General features: G+C 44.6%; 1 protein-coding gene across 1 annotated transcript; it reads right to left on the bottom strand.

Moving 5' to 3' along the window:
- Positions 1-404: 404 nt before the first annotated feature.
- PROKR1 (prokineticin receptor 1) lies at positions 405-6,266 on the bottom strand. The gene is made up of 2 exons (XM_006021489.1): positions 5,578-6,266; positions 405-1,101 (listed from the first exon to the last, which is right to left on the bottom strand). The coding sequence occupies exons 1-2, from the start codon at positions 6,243-6,245 to the stop codon at positions 405-407; spliced, it is 1,365 nt and encodes a 454-aa protein (XP_006021551.1). The 5' UTR covers positions 6,246-6,266.
- Between the last annotated feature and the right edge of the window lie 10,883 nt (positions 6,267-17,149).

The following is a 17,149-nucleotide window of genomic DNA, read 5'->3' on the forward strand; positions in this document are numbered from 1 at the left end:
AGAAGGAAAAAAAGGTCAGTCCCTAAGGCAAGGAGAAAAGGGGAGAATTGTTGATGTCATTTCTGAGATAGAGTCTTGCACCCAGATAACACCACTTAGCTCTTCCATGGAGCTTTCCGTCCCTAAATCTTAAGGGCTTTAACAAAGGAAAATCAGTATCATTATCCCTGTTTTGCAGAAGAGAAAGGTGAGGCAGAGTCAATATGATCAGCACATGGTCATACATCTGTTCAACAACCTAGTTGGAAAGAGATCTGTGATCTATTGAACCCTCATCCAGAGCTCTCTGCAGTGGTAGGTATCACCACAAAAACTGGGAGAGATGCTTTTTGAGGTAAAAATACTAATTCACCTCCCCACCTCCCTCCCCCAGGGATGCACGTGTCATGACAACCAAACTTCAATTACTTTAGTCTTATGCAGTCAACCTCTTCTGTGACTGGTGTTGCATTGTTTTTGCTGTCTAGATCTACACTGGATTTGCTCCCATTATAGGTGGACCTCCACCTGAGTAACATAATCTTCTTGAAATACTTCATGGTGTTGTTTTTGACAGTTACAAAACACATGGTGTTAATCATACTGTTGCTCATGGCAATGCACTCAACTATGTAAAAGGCTGTGAGATAATGCTTCTGTTTCACAAAGATCGTGGGGAAAAAGTCACGGACAATTGTGAATCCATAGAAGGGAGCCCAGCAGAGGACATAGGCTGTTAGGATGCACATGAGCACCATGACAGTTTTTCTTCTGCAGCGAAGCCTCTTCCTGATCTGTTCGGTCTGAAAGCCTGGTACAGTCTTAAACCAAAGCTCTTGGGAGATTCTGGCATAACACAGGGTCATCGTAATCACAGGTCCAACAAACTCAATACCGAAGATGAAAAGGAAGTAGGATTTATAATACATTTGTTGGTCAACTGGCCAAATTTGGCCGCAAAAAAATTTCTTCTGATTTTTTACTGTGAATAACACAATTTCAGTAGCAAAATATGCAGATGGTATAGCAATGAGTATGGAGACGATCCAAACCAAGGCTATGAGAAAGGTTGCTGTTTGGTAATTCATACGTGGTTTCAGTGGGTGGACGATAGCCAGATACCTACAAAAGATAAAGAAGTGCATTCAAAAGGAAGTCAGGGAGCCTTAGTAATCAAAACACATTCCTAGTTACAAGCAGGCTGACTGACTTAACAGGGAACAGAAAATGTCACTGTTTCGAAAAGGAGAGCTTGATAGAAATGTGGTTATTTCAGAAAAAGCGATGATAAAGAGATTAAAAAAAACAGTGTGCCAGATCGAGCCCATGTAATCATCAGATCTGGCCCGTGGCTGTAGAGTTCTGGTGGCATTTGGTGGCAGGTGGCTTTGGCTGCAGACACTCTCCCCATGCTGCTATGAGGACAAGCACCGGCTGTAGGTGCTTTTCCTATGCCACCACAGGGGTGAGTGACAGCCTCATCTTAGCACCCACCTACCTGCCTCTGACCCAGAATGGGTCATTCTGGCCTGCAGCTGGCAAAGTTTGCCTGCCCCTGGGCTGCAGGTTGGCTCTAAAGCCAGATGAATAATCTAAAATCCATACTGGAGCACTTGAATGAGCACTTTAGTCCTGACTATCCAGTTGCATGCTTAGCTTAAGGCTACGTCTATGTGAAAAATATATTGTGCTCACCAACGGTACCCTCAGAAAGGTGAGATTGGTCTATGTGTGCTGCTTCCTTCACTGGAAGGAGCGTTGCTATGTCCATGGTAAGGCTAATTTGTTCTGAATAGTTCCAAATATTTTAAAGGCTGAGGATGCTTTCATGTTATTGAGAAACGGCTGCATAGCCAGCATCTGGCAAGTCATCTTAACATACATTGTTGTTCTGCAGGTAGTGAGACTGCTGGTAACTGTTTTAAATGTTTTCTACCCATTTCTCTGCCACGCTGCTTGCCCTGATGACAGCTGCTGGCACTCATTAAGAGTGACTAGAAAACTGTAATCAACGTACTGCTGCCATCTACTACACCAACATTTAATAAAAACATAAGGAGAAACCTTAGCACTTTCTATGCAAAATTGACAGATTACTATTGATTCAATCAAGTTAAATATGCACAAGAGGTCATATTATGTGATTGGTTTTTATGCAGCCCTTGATGAAAAAATGTGCGTAATTGAAAGCATGACCTTGCACAAGAATATTAGGTTTTCAGGCTAAATATATTGATGTAAAATACATATATCTTCCAAAACTATGTATAGAGGTGTACATTTTTTTTATTCATTAAAGGGGTTTCTGCTTGCATGTAACATGTTTTCTTGCATGCCACATCCCTCTGTCTGTTTGAGGAAGGCAGAATGAAAGTTCTGGGAATATCCTTTTTTTTTCTTAACAGCACAGGCTCAGCATAAGTCACTTAATTTCTAGCTACAAATTCAGAACAACAGTATTAACCCTATCAAAGCCACTGCTGAATTGGCAGCAGCTTTTGGCAGCTCAGTTAAAAGCTGCTGTCAATTCAGTCGCAGCAGTGATGGGGCTAAAACTAACTGGGATCCTGAAGTTTACACTCTGCCCCTCTCTCTTGGGCTGGGAGAGAAGCACAGCCTATGGCAGCTATATTACAACATCTCAATGCTTCAATTTCAGCCTAGAAATTAACTTCCTCACTTAAGACTTGCACCCCAATTTGGACGGCTGCTTTTTGGGGAAAAGATGCATGTGGTATCTAAGTAGATAGGGTATATGATACCTCATATTCTGAAACAGAACTTCAGTTGGCTCCTTATCAAGATGACCATAATATTTTTAATGGTTAAGGCCAGATACATGATGGAACAATATAGCAATGCAGCAAAATTTACAAATGCCTCTGTCTTAGTCAAAAGAGTAGCAACTCTCAGTATAAGTCAGAAGTTCACAGTTCAACAAACAAACAAACAAACAATAAAGCAGACAAACACAAGTCTAGCTTTTCAGATGTAGCTGAAGAATACCTGGAAGAGCTGAAGAAAATAAGTAAAGAAAGGTTTAAATCTACCTTCCTGTCCTCATCCTCTTGGAACCAGACTGAACCAGAGCAGCCTCCAGGTTGCTTTAACTTGCCTAACTGATTTTGGCCCCCATGGGCCATGATGGCAGTTAGAGTTTACAAAGTTATAAGAATATAATGCCTCCTTTTTTCCAGTCCTGTCTTCTGCACTGGTTTTGTATTACTACTTGATAGGAATAGATACAGAAGCCCCATTACAGAGTTCTGTCTATGGCCAGTTGAGTTGGTTTTAAGGTATCAATGTACCACTCCTTGAATTCTTCCCATCTGTTATCCCATAGATAATGTAACGAACTCCAAATTAGCCACAAAAGTCAACATTCTGCATTGTCAAATCCGTGAGACTTTCCAAGAAACAGAGAGCACTAAGGATATTAATATTTGTATTGCCTGTATCTTATTGCAGAGCTGTTTTCCTGAAATATGATTTTTTTTCCCCAAATAGCATGTTATATTAGTATAAGCATCTTCAGCTCGTGTATCATATAATTATCTGTGTTCTCAGATGAACAGAACTAGCAAAGTCTGCAGCAGAATATTGGAAACTTTTTTTTTCTGTTAATAATTTGGAGCAACACAAATATGGATATGCATCATCTTAACCAGAGGAATAACCAGAAGGGGCTTGTTAATTGCTTTGGGGACAATAGCACTTTTAGCTATTTTTCTTTAAATTCATGCAAATAAGGTTTTATATAAAATCTATGCCTTAGGATTTGCTCGTAACAACATCTTTTCTTATTCTTTTCCAGTATTGTTTTAGTTAGGAGATAGCCTGGGAGATATCATGCAAATCTCTAGTCTTTCAGTAGGCATAGGGACTGGATGACAAACATTGCTTTTACAGTCTGAGAGTATGCTTGCATGTGGCTCATGGCTGGAGGAGATGACTTAATAGCTCTTTCCAAACAGTTTGTTATAGTTTGAATATAAATAGTAGAAAAACAATAATATGTACAAGATAATGAAGAAAAATCCAGGACCAGATCCTCAGCTAGTGTACTGAAATGACATTGGAGCCATACTGGTTTACACCAGCTGAGGATTCGGCTTGTAGAAGCTGGTGTTCCTTCCACTTATATTATTGCTCTAGCTTCTACAGAAGTTATTAGAAAGATTATCATTGATTTCACTGGAGGCTGCCTCAGCACTGCTTTAACCATATCTACACCAAAGTCAGTGTAGTTAAACTGGTGTGAAAGAAGAATCTGGCTCCAGCACTATATAAGTGAGATTAAGGAGAGGAACAATATAGCTAATAATTGTCCTAGGTCCTCAAAGGAAGTCATGTGACATTATGATGTATGAGTGGCCAGTCATTTAGTTCTTCCTATAAACAATCTTTTCTCTCCTACTTTCAGCGGGCCAAGAATATCAAACGTAATAGTCACGTTAACCTGGGCACCTTTACCTCAATACTTTGAGGTAATGCCTTCAGGAAGATCAATTCATACAAAGGTCTCAGTGCCATGGACTAAGGAAACAGTCTGATGTCTGAGCATAAAGAGATGCCTGTCATCTCAGGACACAAGGGAAATGGGGGCTTAAACTGATAATGTTTTAATTTTGTTGTGAAAATGCAGGGGTCTCTGGCCTGTTCACCTCAGATCCCACAAGACCTTCAGATCACAGATCATGTGGGAAACTTGTTGTTATATGACAGTGCAAACTGCAGCAGTACGTGAAGAGGTGAGAAGAGGAGACTGTTACCAAATGTTTTGGTCCAACTTGGGTGTATATACATAAGGCATAAAAGGTGTATTTAAACACCCAGCTGAGAGCTCACTGAAAAGTAGTTTATTAGGTGCTAGCTGCATGAGCTCAGAGGATCTGGCTAGAAAATGTTTGGAAACTATATTGAGGTTTTGTGATTTGTTTTCACATAATATTGGAACAGCAATTAGGCCCTTTGAATTTTTTTGCACAGAGAGAGTCTCAATGGTTAAGGTCTCACCAGGTGAGTATTCTAATCACCAAGCTATGAAGTTGGGTTCAATGAATATTGAATTATTCATATAAAATATACAGCTCCAGAAAGAGAGCTTGAGAGAGAAGCTGCCTCTATAGTTCAATGATTTAGACTTTCCAAATAGATAGGGATATGAGCCTGAGCATCTTGTGTCCCTAGAACAGCCTCATGACTGGACTGTAGACTATTTGGGGGAATGGGGGGGGGATGTCTTTCTTTTCTTCTCACTCTCTTTCTGTCTTCTCTCAGCCTAGAAATTCCATTTGGATCCTGAGGAAGTTTTCACTAAAACAGACACATTTCTGGGAAGAGTGATGGTTTCAATGATTTTGCATTTTCTGACAAAAAAAATATTTTGTTGGCAAATCCCCAGCCATCAACAATGCTTAGCACACTGTGGGATAAAATGCTTAAGTAACCTGATAACACAGAGTACCTGAAAATTACAAGTCCCTTTCTTGTCTATCAGGCCACTTACTTAGGTGGCAACCAGGTTTGAAAGCACTGGTGTGCAAATTCCTGGTTTTTTCTCACCTTACAGATAGAACATCCCATTCTTCTGCTTACCTGTCTACGGCTATGGCCAGAAGAGCATTAGTAGAGACATAAAGGGAGACAGTGCGCAGGTAATTGACGGAGGCACAGAGCACGTGGCCATGTTCCCAGGACAGCTGCCTTACCACGTAGTAATCCATCTCGAAGGGGCAGCAGACGATGGCCACGATGAAGTCAGAGATTGCCAGGTTGGCAATGAGGAGGTTAGTGAGGTTACGCAACTTCTTGTAGCGAGCTAGTGCAGCGATGAAGATGAAGTTGCCGATGCCACAGACCAACATGATGCCAATGAGAGCTACCCCAATCACGATCTTGGCTGCAAAGAAGGTGCGGGTTTTGGTCATGTCATCCTCATCGTCCATGGGCAGGTCATAATCACTGTAGCTGAAATTGAAAGGGAAGGACAAATTTCGAAAGGAGGCAAAGTCACTCCTGTGGAGGTTGTAGATGGCAGCAAAGTTGATATTCTGGGTGGCATTGGCATTACGTTCTTCTTGCCCCATGGTGTTGCCTCTTCTGTTTCTATGCAAGTGACTCTTCTGAGCTTTGAGTTCTATGTAGTAATCACTCAGGGTATTGGGAAGGAGCTGGCAGAGAAGTTCACTTGATGCTTTCTCCAAACAGCAAATCACCTTGTCATTGATACCATGAAGCTGTAGAGCAATGGCTTCATTCATCATCACCTTGTATTAAAACAAAAGAGGGAGGGAAAATATATATAGAGAGAGCGAGAAACAGAGAACAATTGCAGAGCTCTTGGGCAAGTGTCATCTCTCCTGTTGCACTGCTATTCTTTCCTTTAGTGACAGAAGCTGTGCATGCGGGATCTACATAGGAGAGCAAATACCTACCATGGAAAAATACTGTTATTGTAAAATCCCCTGTGAACTCTTACTGCAGATTGGATTTTTAATTTAATTGAGCAGAGCCACTGGATTGACCAAGCAGTTGCATTCTGTGGGTTGGATTTCTGGTTACCGCACAGTCTGCAATGTCATGTGGGAGGAGTGTGAAATCTTTTCACCTGACTGTCCACAGCACTGTCAGACCTGAGAGGACACGAGCAGTTTGGAGGATGTGACACCTAAATGGAGTGAGAAGCATGAATAGTGCCTTATAGACAAAGCCTTCCTCTTCTGCAATGCGTTCTTGACAGAGTCACATTACAGGCTGACAAGAAAGAAGAACTGCATAGCTGGCTCCTAAATACATTAGCTAATTAAATTAGAGGTGCAAGGAGTCTTGAGAAGTGTTGACACCACACCCATAAATTTCCTTTTGGCAATAATAAATTGACTGCCTGGGGCCAAGTCCTCAGCTAGAATGAATTGTTGCGACTCCTCTGAGATTCAGTGACCAGTTTGCACCACCTGAGGATTTGGTCCCTTGAAACTGAACAGGAACCTTAGTACACAGACGTGGCTCTCTTTAGAAACAAAAGGATGCTTATGAAAGTAGAAACTTTCTGTATGTGAAAAGAGAACCTCTTCTGACTTGAAGAACAAGTGCCTGCAACTGTGAAAGGGGAGGGGGAGGGAGGAGAATGACCCACTTTATTTGACTCTCTATTCTCATTTCTAAAAAAATATACTAAAAACAGAAGCAGTAATTCTCTTCACTGAAAAAGTGCATCACTTTGTCTATTTTGCTCCCACTCTCTTTGTTTTTTTTCTGGGCACTGAAGTGCAACAGTGATGTTCTCCTACATCCTGTGACCTCATTGATGAAAGTGATCCAGACCTCAGGTTTATCATCACTAAGATACACTCACAGCTGCACAGACAGCTACACAAAGTACTGGGAGGAAATCAGGAAGAGCAAAATATTGGGTCCCCCACAATGTCAAATGCTTTGGCTATAAATGACAATCTCCAAAAAGGAGCTGTCCTAATCCCAAACTTTGTTTTCCGAGAGACAGCCTTGCAGCCAAATGAGGACAATTTGCAAAATAAACTCTTATGCAAAACTTTTATTTCCAAGTGCACTTCAGCTAGGAGAGGTGCATTGACATGCACCATCTAAAAGGATAGAGGCCACATACGGAAACTAGAGGATAATTAAAAACAGCCCACCACACCACACAATGCCCCACACAGCAGCCACTTGGAAACATATACATTGCCTCTCCCTCCCTTCACAACAAACAGATTCAAAGGAAATCTTTGCATGCAAAATTCACATGTCCCTGAATTGCCATGCTTTTACAAAGTAAGGATGCATAGTTCCAACAGGCAAATAGCAGAGGGAATAACCAAACCAAACCAAACCAGAAATAATGGTACCTGTGGCAGAGTTCATCTTCCTTATGGTCTCTGTCTCTCAGGGGGTAACCTGTAGGGTTATACCCTGTGAATACACTGCTGTCAGCAGTGCTCACAGGGATCACTAGAGATGTAGCTGGAATGGTTAAATTAATGACACTATTGCCAGAGCAGGAATAGCATGTCTTGCCGGGGAACTCAAACAGGATCAGAACTCCGATGTCTGCATGCCTGCATCTAAAGCCTTTTCTCAGTGGGAGGCACCTTGCTGTTGGCCATGCATATATAATTTTAAAGAGGCAGTACATGATGGATGGTACCACACCCCCTGTTTAACTGGAAGATCCCTAATGCACTGAACACATGCACTGTTCTTGTCACCAGATTCAGAGCAGAGGAGTCTGTTACAGCCTTGGTCGTTGCTTGCGGCCTGATCTCTATATGTATTAGTCAGTGATTACTTATACTAGGTATGAAATAAGGGCAGGATCCAACCCCCAACCCCATGGGAAGGGACCCCAGAGACAGCTATTTAAATTCTGACTTCCCAACCGATTGCCTAGGCATGATTTTTGGTTGCAGACATTGGAAGGTCAACTTAGCATTATTGGGACACAGCCAGAGCTGGGCAGCCCCTTCAGCAGCTGTTCTGCTGTCTGCAGTTCAGCAGCTGTGGGGAGGAGCAGAAATGATTTACATTGCCTATTCAATAGCTGAAAAGGGGTGAAAGCCTACCTGCAGCCGATGATCATCTCCATTCTCCTATGATTCTACTCAGCCTTTTCAGTCCTCTATTGTGAGATGTGGCAAAGAGAACCTGAATTATATTCCATTGAGAATATGACAGAGTAATGAATAGAGAAATTAGGTTCCATAGCAGCATAAGACAATGAACTCTTAGCCATCTTTCTGAAGAATTTGTGAAGTCACTACAAATTTGGGTTAAAAACAGTACAACCCTTGGATTTGATAGTCAGCTGGAAATTCTGGGATAGCTACATCCAAATTTTGGGGGAAAAAACGTTTTAAAATTTTCCAGTATCTAATCAAATAATCCAAATGGTATCAAACTTTTAAGAGACAAACCCAATAGTTCATTAAGACTAAGTGTACAATATCTCTGTTTCACATAGAGATATATGAATAATGGACTTTATGGCTCAAAGACCAAACCAAAAATTTTAAAAATCAGAACAAGTTTTTGGTTCAGTTTTACCTGAAATGAAAAATCTTTCATTTTTTTCCTTCAGAAAGACAGAAAAATAAGAAAAATGGAGTTTCTAGGTTTCTTTTTTAGTTTTAAGTTTTTTTTTCTTTAATTAGGTTAATTTGGAAACAAAACCAACATTTTGAAGTGAAAAGTTGAAATGCTTTAGCACTTTAAAGATATCAAAATGGAATGTGTCCATTTTTCCAAAATTTGTTGTGTGAACCTATTCACCAAATTTGATCCGAATTTGCAGGTAGTTTTTGTCCCCTAAAATGGCTTTTTCCCCTGAATTGACTTTTTGGCTTAAAAATGTCATCCCATTTTAATGTCAGGTTGTCTGCAGAGAGGAAACACTAGGAAGAGGACAAAGTAGAACTTTTGAAAATTGTATGTAAGTTGCGATTCCCTGGGAAATTATTCACCATCTGAAGGATATTTTTGCAAATTTTAAAGATTTCCACAAAAAGTACCAAGTTGATTATCACAGATGTTTTTAAAACAAAGATATGAGGACTTGAATAGGTAACCAAGGCCAGCACAAGTCTTGTTGATAATCTGTGATATTTCCTACCTTCCTACAGCCTTTGCAGGTATGGAAGTGCATTGCAATAAAGACTGAGTGAAGAAGGAAGAGAAAATGCCAGTAGTTGGAATTGTGAGGGAAACCTAGCTTAGGTTATGCAGACCCCTATTTGCCTATGCAGCACTGGCATCAGGATATGGAGAGGAGCTTCTGTGGGGGTGGGTGGTTTGTTCTCAGAGATGCTTTCAGTTTTCTAGGAGGGAGGAAGCATGCAGCATGCAAATGTGCTTTCCCACTTGCACAGTTTCAGTCTCACTACCACAAGTCTGTGCATTCTCCAACTGCGTATGAAGGAGGCACATCAGGCCCCTGTGGAGGAGTATGAAGGTTGCATGGAGCTAGTGATGACATAGAAATCCCATTAAAATCATAGGGAGTGTGGGCTGTGCACTTCACAGTGCACATGCAGGCACTGGGCTTCTGTGGGAGCTCCTCAGTGCTCAGCTATCAGTTATTTCAGGAACTACAGATTTTCGGTAACTAAACTGTGTTTGGAGGAGCTTAGCTTTGAAAATGTGTCTGTGACAGTGTTCAGGAAGGGAAAATGTTTTGCAGAAAATGCAGCATTTTGTGTAAGTCTAAAGCCTACCTGGCAAATACAGCCTTCTCTCTAATACTCAGAGCAGCAAGTCAAAAGCACATGAATGATTTGCTATGATTAATATGCTGAAAACATGCGACCATGATGAGATCAGATGTGCTGTCCTTGTCATACACTAGGTCACAAAATACCAGCAACTGAATGAAGGTAGAGAGAAACAATACAAATTTGCAATGCTCAGTGAAACAAGACATACAATATCCTTGGAATAGGAAATAGAAGTCTTTGTTCTCTCTACGAAAAACTGTTCATGGATAAAGAACTCTTGGGGCACGTCTAGACGAGCGTGCATGTGCCTCTTGCCCCATCTCAAACCCCTTGGGATGGGGCAAGAGGAATGTGCGGGAACGAAAAAATGTTCCCTGCACTGCAAACTTGCAGCACGGGGAGAAAATTAGACCCCTGGATGCTGCTTCAGTACCAGGGCTCCAGTGCTGGTAAGTAAGGGGTCAGGGGAACTGGAAGAGGGGAGAGGGGACTATGGAGGGGGGACTCCCACTGGCCCTGCCTACTCCCTCAGCCCCCTCCATCCCTGCCCTGTCTTTTTTTTTTTTAAAGTGATAGTGCCTTGGGTTGAGGGGGCATCCATGGGGGCCTGGGGGTGCAAGTGGGAGGGTGGGGCTGGGTGAGGCAGGCATTGGGGGGGCTGCAGCAGCTGGTGGGGAATGCCAGGTGGGGCAGCAATTGAGGGGCTGGGGTGGAGCAGGTGGGCCTTGCAGGGGGGATGGTAGCCCCTGTGGGGGCCATTTGGCCCTTGGGGGGCCATAACCCCTGTTGGGGGGCCATATCTCCTGTGTGGGGGCTGTAGCTCCTGTGTGGGGACCATAGCCCCTGTGGGAGGGCAGCAAAATATATATATTCATGTATTCATGAATTCATGAAACATGTATTTAGAGTTCACTTTATTATTATGATAGAGACACTAGTAGTTTTCAAATTGCTTTAACACTGTAGATATATCAATAAAACATTGCCCAACTGATTGCTGTCTCTGTCTCACTCTCTCTCTCTCTCTCTCTCTCTCTCTTTATAGTGGTCTTTTGTTTTAATTAGGGGGAGGAACATGGATTTTGGGGTATTTTAAAGAGTGACTCCGGGATTTTTTTTACCAGGGATTTTTCAGTTTTCAAACAGGGAACACCAGAATTCCTGCTAGGGAGGCCAGTGGCAGGACCCTGCCTACTCAGAGCTGGCATCTTGGTCCCAGCTGGCTGTGGCTGACCTGGCCAGATGGGGCCAGGAGGACATGCTTTGACAGTTCAAAGCTGGCCACCACACCTGGAACATCTTCCGGGTGATAGCTGCCCAGATGGCCAGGCAGGGGGCACACATGGCAATAGTGCCGCACGAAGACCAGCTCTGCAGCCACAGTCCACTGGCAGCTGGCCCAGAGGGGCAGATGCCTCTACTGGCTGTGCAGTCCTCATCTGGGTCTGGCAGGTGCACAGCAGGTCACAGCCAGGCAGCAGCCCCCACTGCCAGACTGCTGCAGTGGGTAGAGGGGCAGGGAAATCTCAGGGATGCTTCAGCAGTCCAGCTGGCACAAGGGGTAGTATCCCCAGGTACCAATTGACTGGGCCCCAGAAGCTCCTGAGAGCTAGTAGCCCTGAGCTACAGGGATGTATTTCCATAAATAAGTGGTTGGATTGTGCTCAACAAGTAGTCATTAATGGCTCTGTGTCTAGTTGTGAGTGGGATTCCCTAGGGAGTCTATGAACTTCACTTCACCAACCTCCTAGATAAAGAAACTCATGGACTCAATATAGACATTGGATTTATGACACACTATAACCTGCCAGACATCTGACTCCCCAGGTACCTCTCCACTTTTACCTGCTACACCCTGCTCCCCCACTCCCCAGCCTGTCCCTCACCCCCTGACACCTCAATTTAAATTTTCACTGACTGGCTTTCTTGCCTGCATTGCATGCCAGCCTCTGGCTTCTTCACTATTCCTTCGATCCAGGAAAAGCAGGGGGCCTTCCCAGTGTGGGTGAGATCTTGGTCCACCCACTTGTTCCTGAGCCAACCACCTGCCCCTCTTTCACCACACCTGATGGAAAACCAATTCAGATGTTTCTAAGGTGGGAGGCTGCCCATTTAGGCCCCTGATGACTAGGGGTGACATCCATTCCGCAGCTCCATGCCTCTCCAAATACTGCAGCCCATGCCTCACAGATGGCATCCCAGGCAGCTAGGCTCACCTGAAGCCTCACTACTCCACTGCAACCAGCAAGCCTCAGGCCTCTCAAAGATCTTACAGGTCTGGGCTTTCCCTAGCCAGGACTGTGCATGCATGTGGTAGATGGAGGTTATAAGGTGCCTCCTGACCTGCCTTTCTCCAGGGAGGTTTGCAGTCCTGGCATTTCTTGGGGGCTGCAGTACCACTGGCAGTCCCACCAGACCTCCCGACCCTGGCAGGGTGCAGTTTTAGGTCATGTCCAGGACCTGGGGCATCCTCCTTCCCCATAGCCCATACCTGCAAGTGCATCCTGGCATGGGAGCTCAGCAGGATGATGTTCTTCCCTTGCTGGCTGGTGATTCAGTGAGTGCCCCCTCCAGCTCTGAGAGCAGGGCATTAAATGCTTAATAAAAAATAAAAATGGAAAATAGGTGCAGATGGAGTGAGGAGGGTGACACACACTCTATCTGTACGTGGAGCTTGGGGAACCTCAGCAGTGGGAGGTTCACCTTCAGGAACACCAGCTGCTCCACCAAACCAGGATCCAAGCAGGTGCAGTGGGGTGTCACAACATCCCCAGCAATGCTGAACAACCTCTTGCTCAGAACAGTGGTCAGTGGGCAGGATAGGTGTTCCCAGGCAACCATTGCCAGATCCTGTCACATCTGGATGAGGCTTGCCCAGTAGGCCAAGGGGCCTCAGACCAGTGGCTCCACATCCTCGGTGAGATGGGTAGCCACCAAGACCTTGGTTCTACCTGCCGCATGCTGGGGTCTGGTGCCTCTGGACCCCAACATGGAATCCATGCCTTTGGCCCACATTGGCAGTGCCTGTGGGGGAGGAGACTGGCTGGTGGATGGAGTGCTGGCATGGCACAGTGGTTCCCCCTCTTCCATGTCTCCCCACCTCTGCCCTTCTGGCTCCCTGGCCCTGTTCACCAGCACCTCCATCCAGCGATCTAGGGTTTTTCAGGTGCACACACTCCCCTTCACCCTTGGGTCTCACGTGACCATCAGCACATGGACTATACTGGACTGCAATGGATCCAGCCATTTCTTGATGCCCTCCTTCAGCCACTTCACCAGTGCCTGCACATCTGGTGACAGTAGCTTGCCTCAGCCAGGAACGTCAGTCCCCTGGAACTTCTCTATTTGGTTCTGAAGCTCCCTCACTATGGGGATCACCTGGCTAAGGAGAACATTGCCAGTGCTGAGGCTCTTGGTGGCCTCGAGGAATGGCTTGAGAACTACTAAGATCTGGGAGATGGTATCCTGCTCTGTTTTGTTAAGGGGGCCACTGATCCCAATCTCCCCAAGCAAGGCCATCTCATGGATGGCCTTCTGTTGCTCAACCAGCCTTTTGAGCATCAGCTTTGTGGAGTTCCACTGAGTCTCCACATCCTGCATGATTTTGTGCTGTAGGATGCTCAGCTCTGCCTGTTTGTCTTGCAGCATCTTGCCCTGCTTGATTCTCCAGTGGAAGTATCCTGCCACCTTCCTGCATTTTTAAATGAGCTGACTGGTTGTGACAGTTCCCTCACTGGCAGCCCTGTCCCCTTCCAAGGTGTCCCTGACTATAAGGTGGAACTTGTGTGCCACGCAGCGGATGCCAACCAAGTTGACATCACGGACTGCCTTGACCATATTGGCTCTGTTCTTGGTGACCATGAACCCACAGGTGAACTCGACCTGCCCAATGAACCACTCCTGCATCATGCCATTCATGATTCCCATGATCTGTGTCTCCGTTTGAAGGAGAGCCCACTGATGGCCTGACTGATCACACCAGTGCCCTGTGAAGGAGAGGCAGGCATAATCCCCACCCCAGCTGCTCCAGATGTCCAAGGTGAAGTGTAAGACCACCTGTTGACCTGCCTCTCTCAAGTACTCCCTGCATGCCTCATACAGGGAGGGTACCTAAAGTGTAAGGCCACCTGCAGACCTTCCTTGCACAGGTCCTCCCTCAAGTACTCCCTGCATACCCCTTAGGGAGGACACCACCAGCCTGCTGAAGGTGGTGCATGCGGGCACTTGGTAGGATGGGGCCATGAGTGCCACGAGTTGCCTGAACTCTGGCTTCTGTACTTAGGAAAATAACTGGCCATCCAGAACAAGCATCTCTCCAATGCTCTGGGTGACCTTGCTCACCTTTAGAACATGCCCCCTCTTGTCCCCACCTTTCCCCCACTGGTCCAGGGTGGCCTGCCTCTGTTTCTGGGTGACGGGAGTTTTGGAGTGAGTGGGGGACTTCCCTTTGGGCACACTCCAACCAGTGCCAGGCTGAGGAGGAGCAAGGGCCAGAGGCTGGTACCTCCTGATCAGCATCCCCGGGGTGCTGAAGTGTTTCTCATCCTTGGCCTGGCTGGTCTTGCATTGGCAGTGCAGACAGATAGCATAATTGGGATCACCTGTCACCTCAAAATGATCCTACACTACACTACCCTCTCACTCCTGGGGTGTAGGTGTGGATCCTGCCTTATTCCCCTCCTCAGCAGGCAGAGGCACAACCGGAGGAGCTGACTCAACTGAGCTACTTGCCTTTACAACCTCAACTTCTTCCGAAGTGCCTTCCAGAGAAGGAGACCTGGCTCTAGGGGAACTTTGATGGGTGTGGAGCACAAACTCAGATTCCCCCTCGTTCCCCAGAATTTCCCTGGCTATGGCACTGAGCTCCCCTGGTTCCAGATCCAGCTCCTCTGACACTGGAAGGCTCATGCTGGGAGACTATCTTGCTGGTGGTGCTGGGAGTTATTATTATTGCTGGTGCTAGTAGAGGTTGGGCAGGTGCAGACACTGCTCCCGCCTCCTTGCTGCCACTAGCAGCAGAAGCCTCATGCCATCTAGGCAAGAGGTTGCATCTAAGTTTAGGGTAGGGTGGGGTTGGGGGAATTTACAGCTCTCCCTCTCACTCCCCTGCCAGAACACCTGGCACCTGGCTTTCCAGCATACTTCATAATGTTTGCTGTGCTGGATAGTGTGTGTGTGTGTGTGTGTGTGTGTGTGTGTGTGTGTGTAATATATCTTGTATGTTTTTAATATATGTGTGTGTGTAATATATCTTCTCTGTGCAATATATCTTTTATCTGTTTAATATGTTTGTGTGTGTGTGTGTGTAATATATCTTCTATGTGTTTACTGTATCTTCTATCTGCTTCTTCTATCTGTAATATATTGGAAAAGTGTATCCAATCTTTTTCAAAAAGAGAGACTAGCAAAAGACTGACTAGGAAGCCAGTCACTGTAGCCAGACAGTACCTTTCACACGCTGTTGCTTTCAGACAGACAGCTCACAAAAGGCAGAGAAAGGCTTCACACAGAGGCTTATATGCTGTTTCTCCATCTCTCCACCAGAGCATTGGGACTGGAAGGGACCTCAGGGACAGATCGCAGACACTGGCCAGCTACAGATGTCCATATCAGAGCAATTCTCCCCCCTGCCTCTTTCCTCTCTCTCTTCTGAGTTTCTGTTTTCCCACAAGACCACCTCCAAAACATTCTGAAACATCCAAAATGTTTTGAATGGTTTTGTATCATTTTGGAGATGTTTCAGAGCCATCCATTTCATTTGGGATTCAGTGTTTCAGGTGCCGAAATGGGCCAAAACACCTCCAAAGCAAAATGGCTGCCAAAATTTTGCACAGCACTACTAATTTCCTATCATCCTGATCCTAGAAGATGCAAAAATATGCTATGCTGTATGAGAAGAACATAATTGTTAAATGATCAATCCACTTAGGGCAAAGTTTTGAACCACTTGCTTTAATGTGCTGCCCCAGTGAATAGAGTAGAACTTGTCAAAAAGTGACTATTCTACCTATTTGCAGGCCTTACTTTGTATAAATAAAATAACTCCTATCCCATCATGTGATGTTCCTATTTTCAGCCTTCTCAGCCCTTTTCAGCTTTCTCAGCATGCAGACTTATATAGACTTACTGACAGTTAACAGGCACCACTTTGGCACCATTTCTAAATGGGGGCCAGGGCATCTCAGGACAAGAGAAGAACAGAGTGATAAACTACAAGGACAGCAAATATCCCTGATAAGAACAAAACAGTGGAAAGTATCACCAAATCATTAGAACTTCACCTTTCAAGCTTTTGGAGATTTATAAGTGGGGAATGAAACATGGGGTGATCACACAGTAAAATCACAAGCTGTGTAACTGAACTATATTGTGTAACAATCAGGTTACAGTGACACAGTAAGCTTAAGAACTTTCTGCCAAGAAGCCTTCTCTTCTCTTCTCTTTCTCCTTTTCCTTCATCATTGTATGGGGTCACACAACAAAAAGAGCCAATTTTGCTCAGCTGAGGTGTTCTGTAGAAGTACTTTCCACTGACTATGAACTGGGAAAGATATTTGCAAATTAAGTTTGTAATTCCAGATGGCATAAGCGATCCTTCTTCTAGGGCTCCCCCGGAATGATAGAATATGTAGCATTGCAGTGAAAGTCCCATTTGAGGGACTATGAACCATTTTTTATCTCACTTTAATACTGCTCCAATACCCATAAAATCATTAAAGTTTTTAAACATAGTGTTTAAATATTAAAGGATAGAGCTTTTAGTCTTCTGAATATGTCAAGGATAGGATTCTAATTTCTTACTTAGTAAATTCCAGCTTTCATAATTTGTTTACTCTGGTGGATAGAGTCCTCACAAGGCTAATGTATTACTTCAGCCCTACACTGAAGGACTTAAATTGTGAATAGGTCTTGTACTCATCTTTCCCGTATGGGAGGAATGA

This window comes from Alligator sinensis, unplaced genomic scaffold, assembly GCF_000455745.1.
Source record: "Alligator sinensis unplaced genomic scaffold, ASM45574v1 scaffold939_1, whole genome shotgun sequence".
NCBI classification, from domain to species: Eukaryota; Metazoa; Chordata; order Crocodylia; family Alligatoridae; genus Alligator; species Alligator sinensis.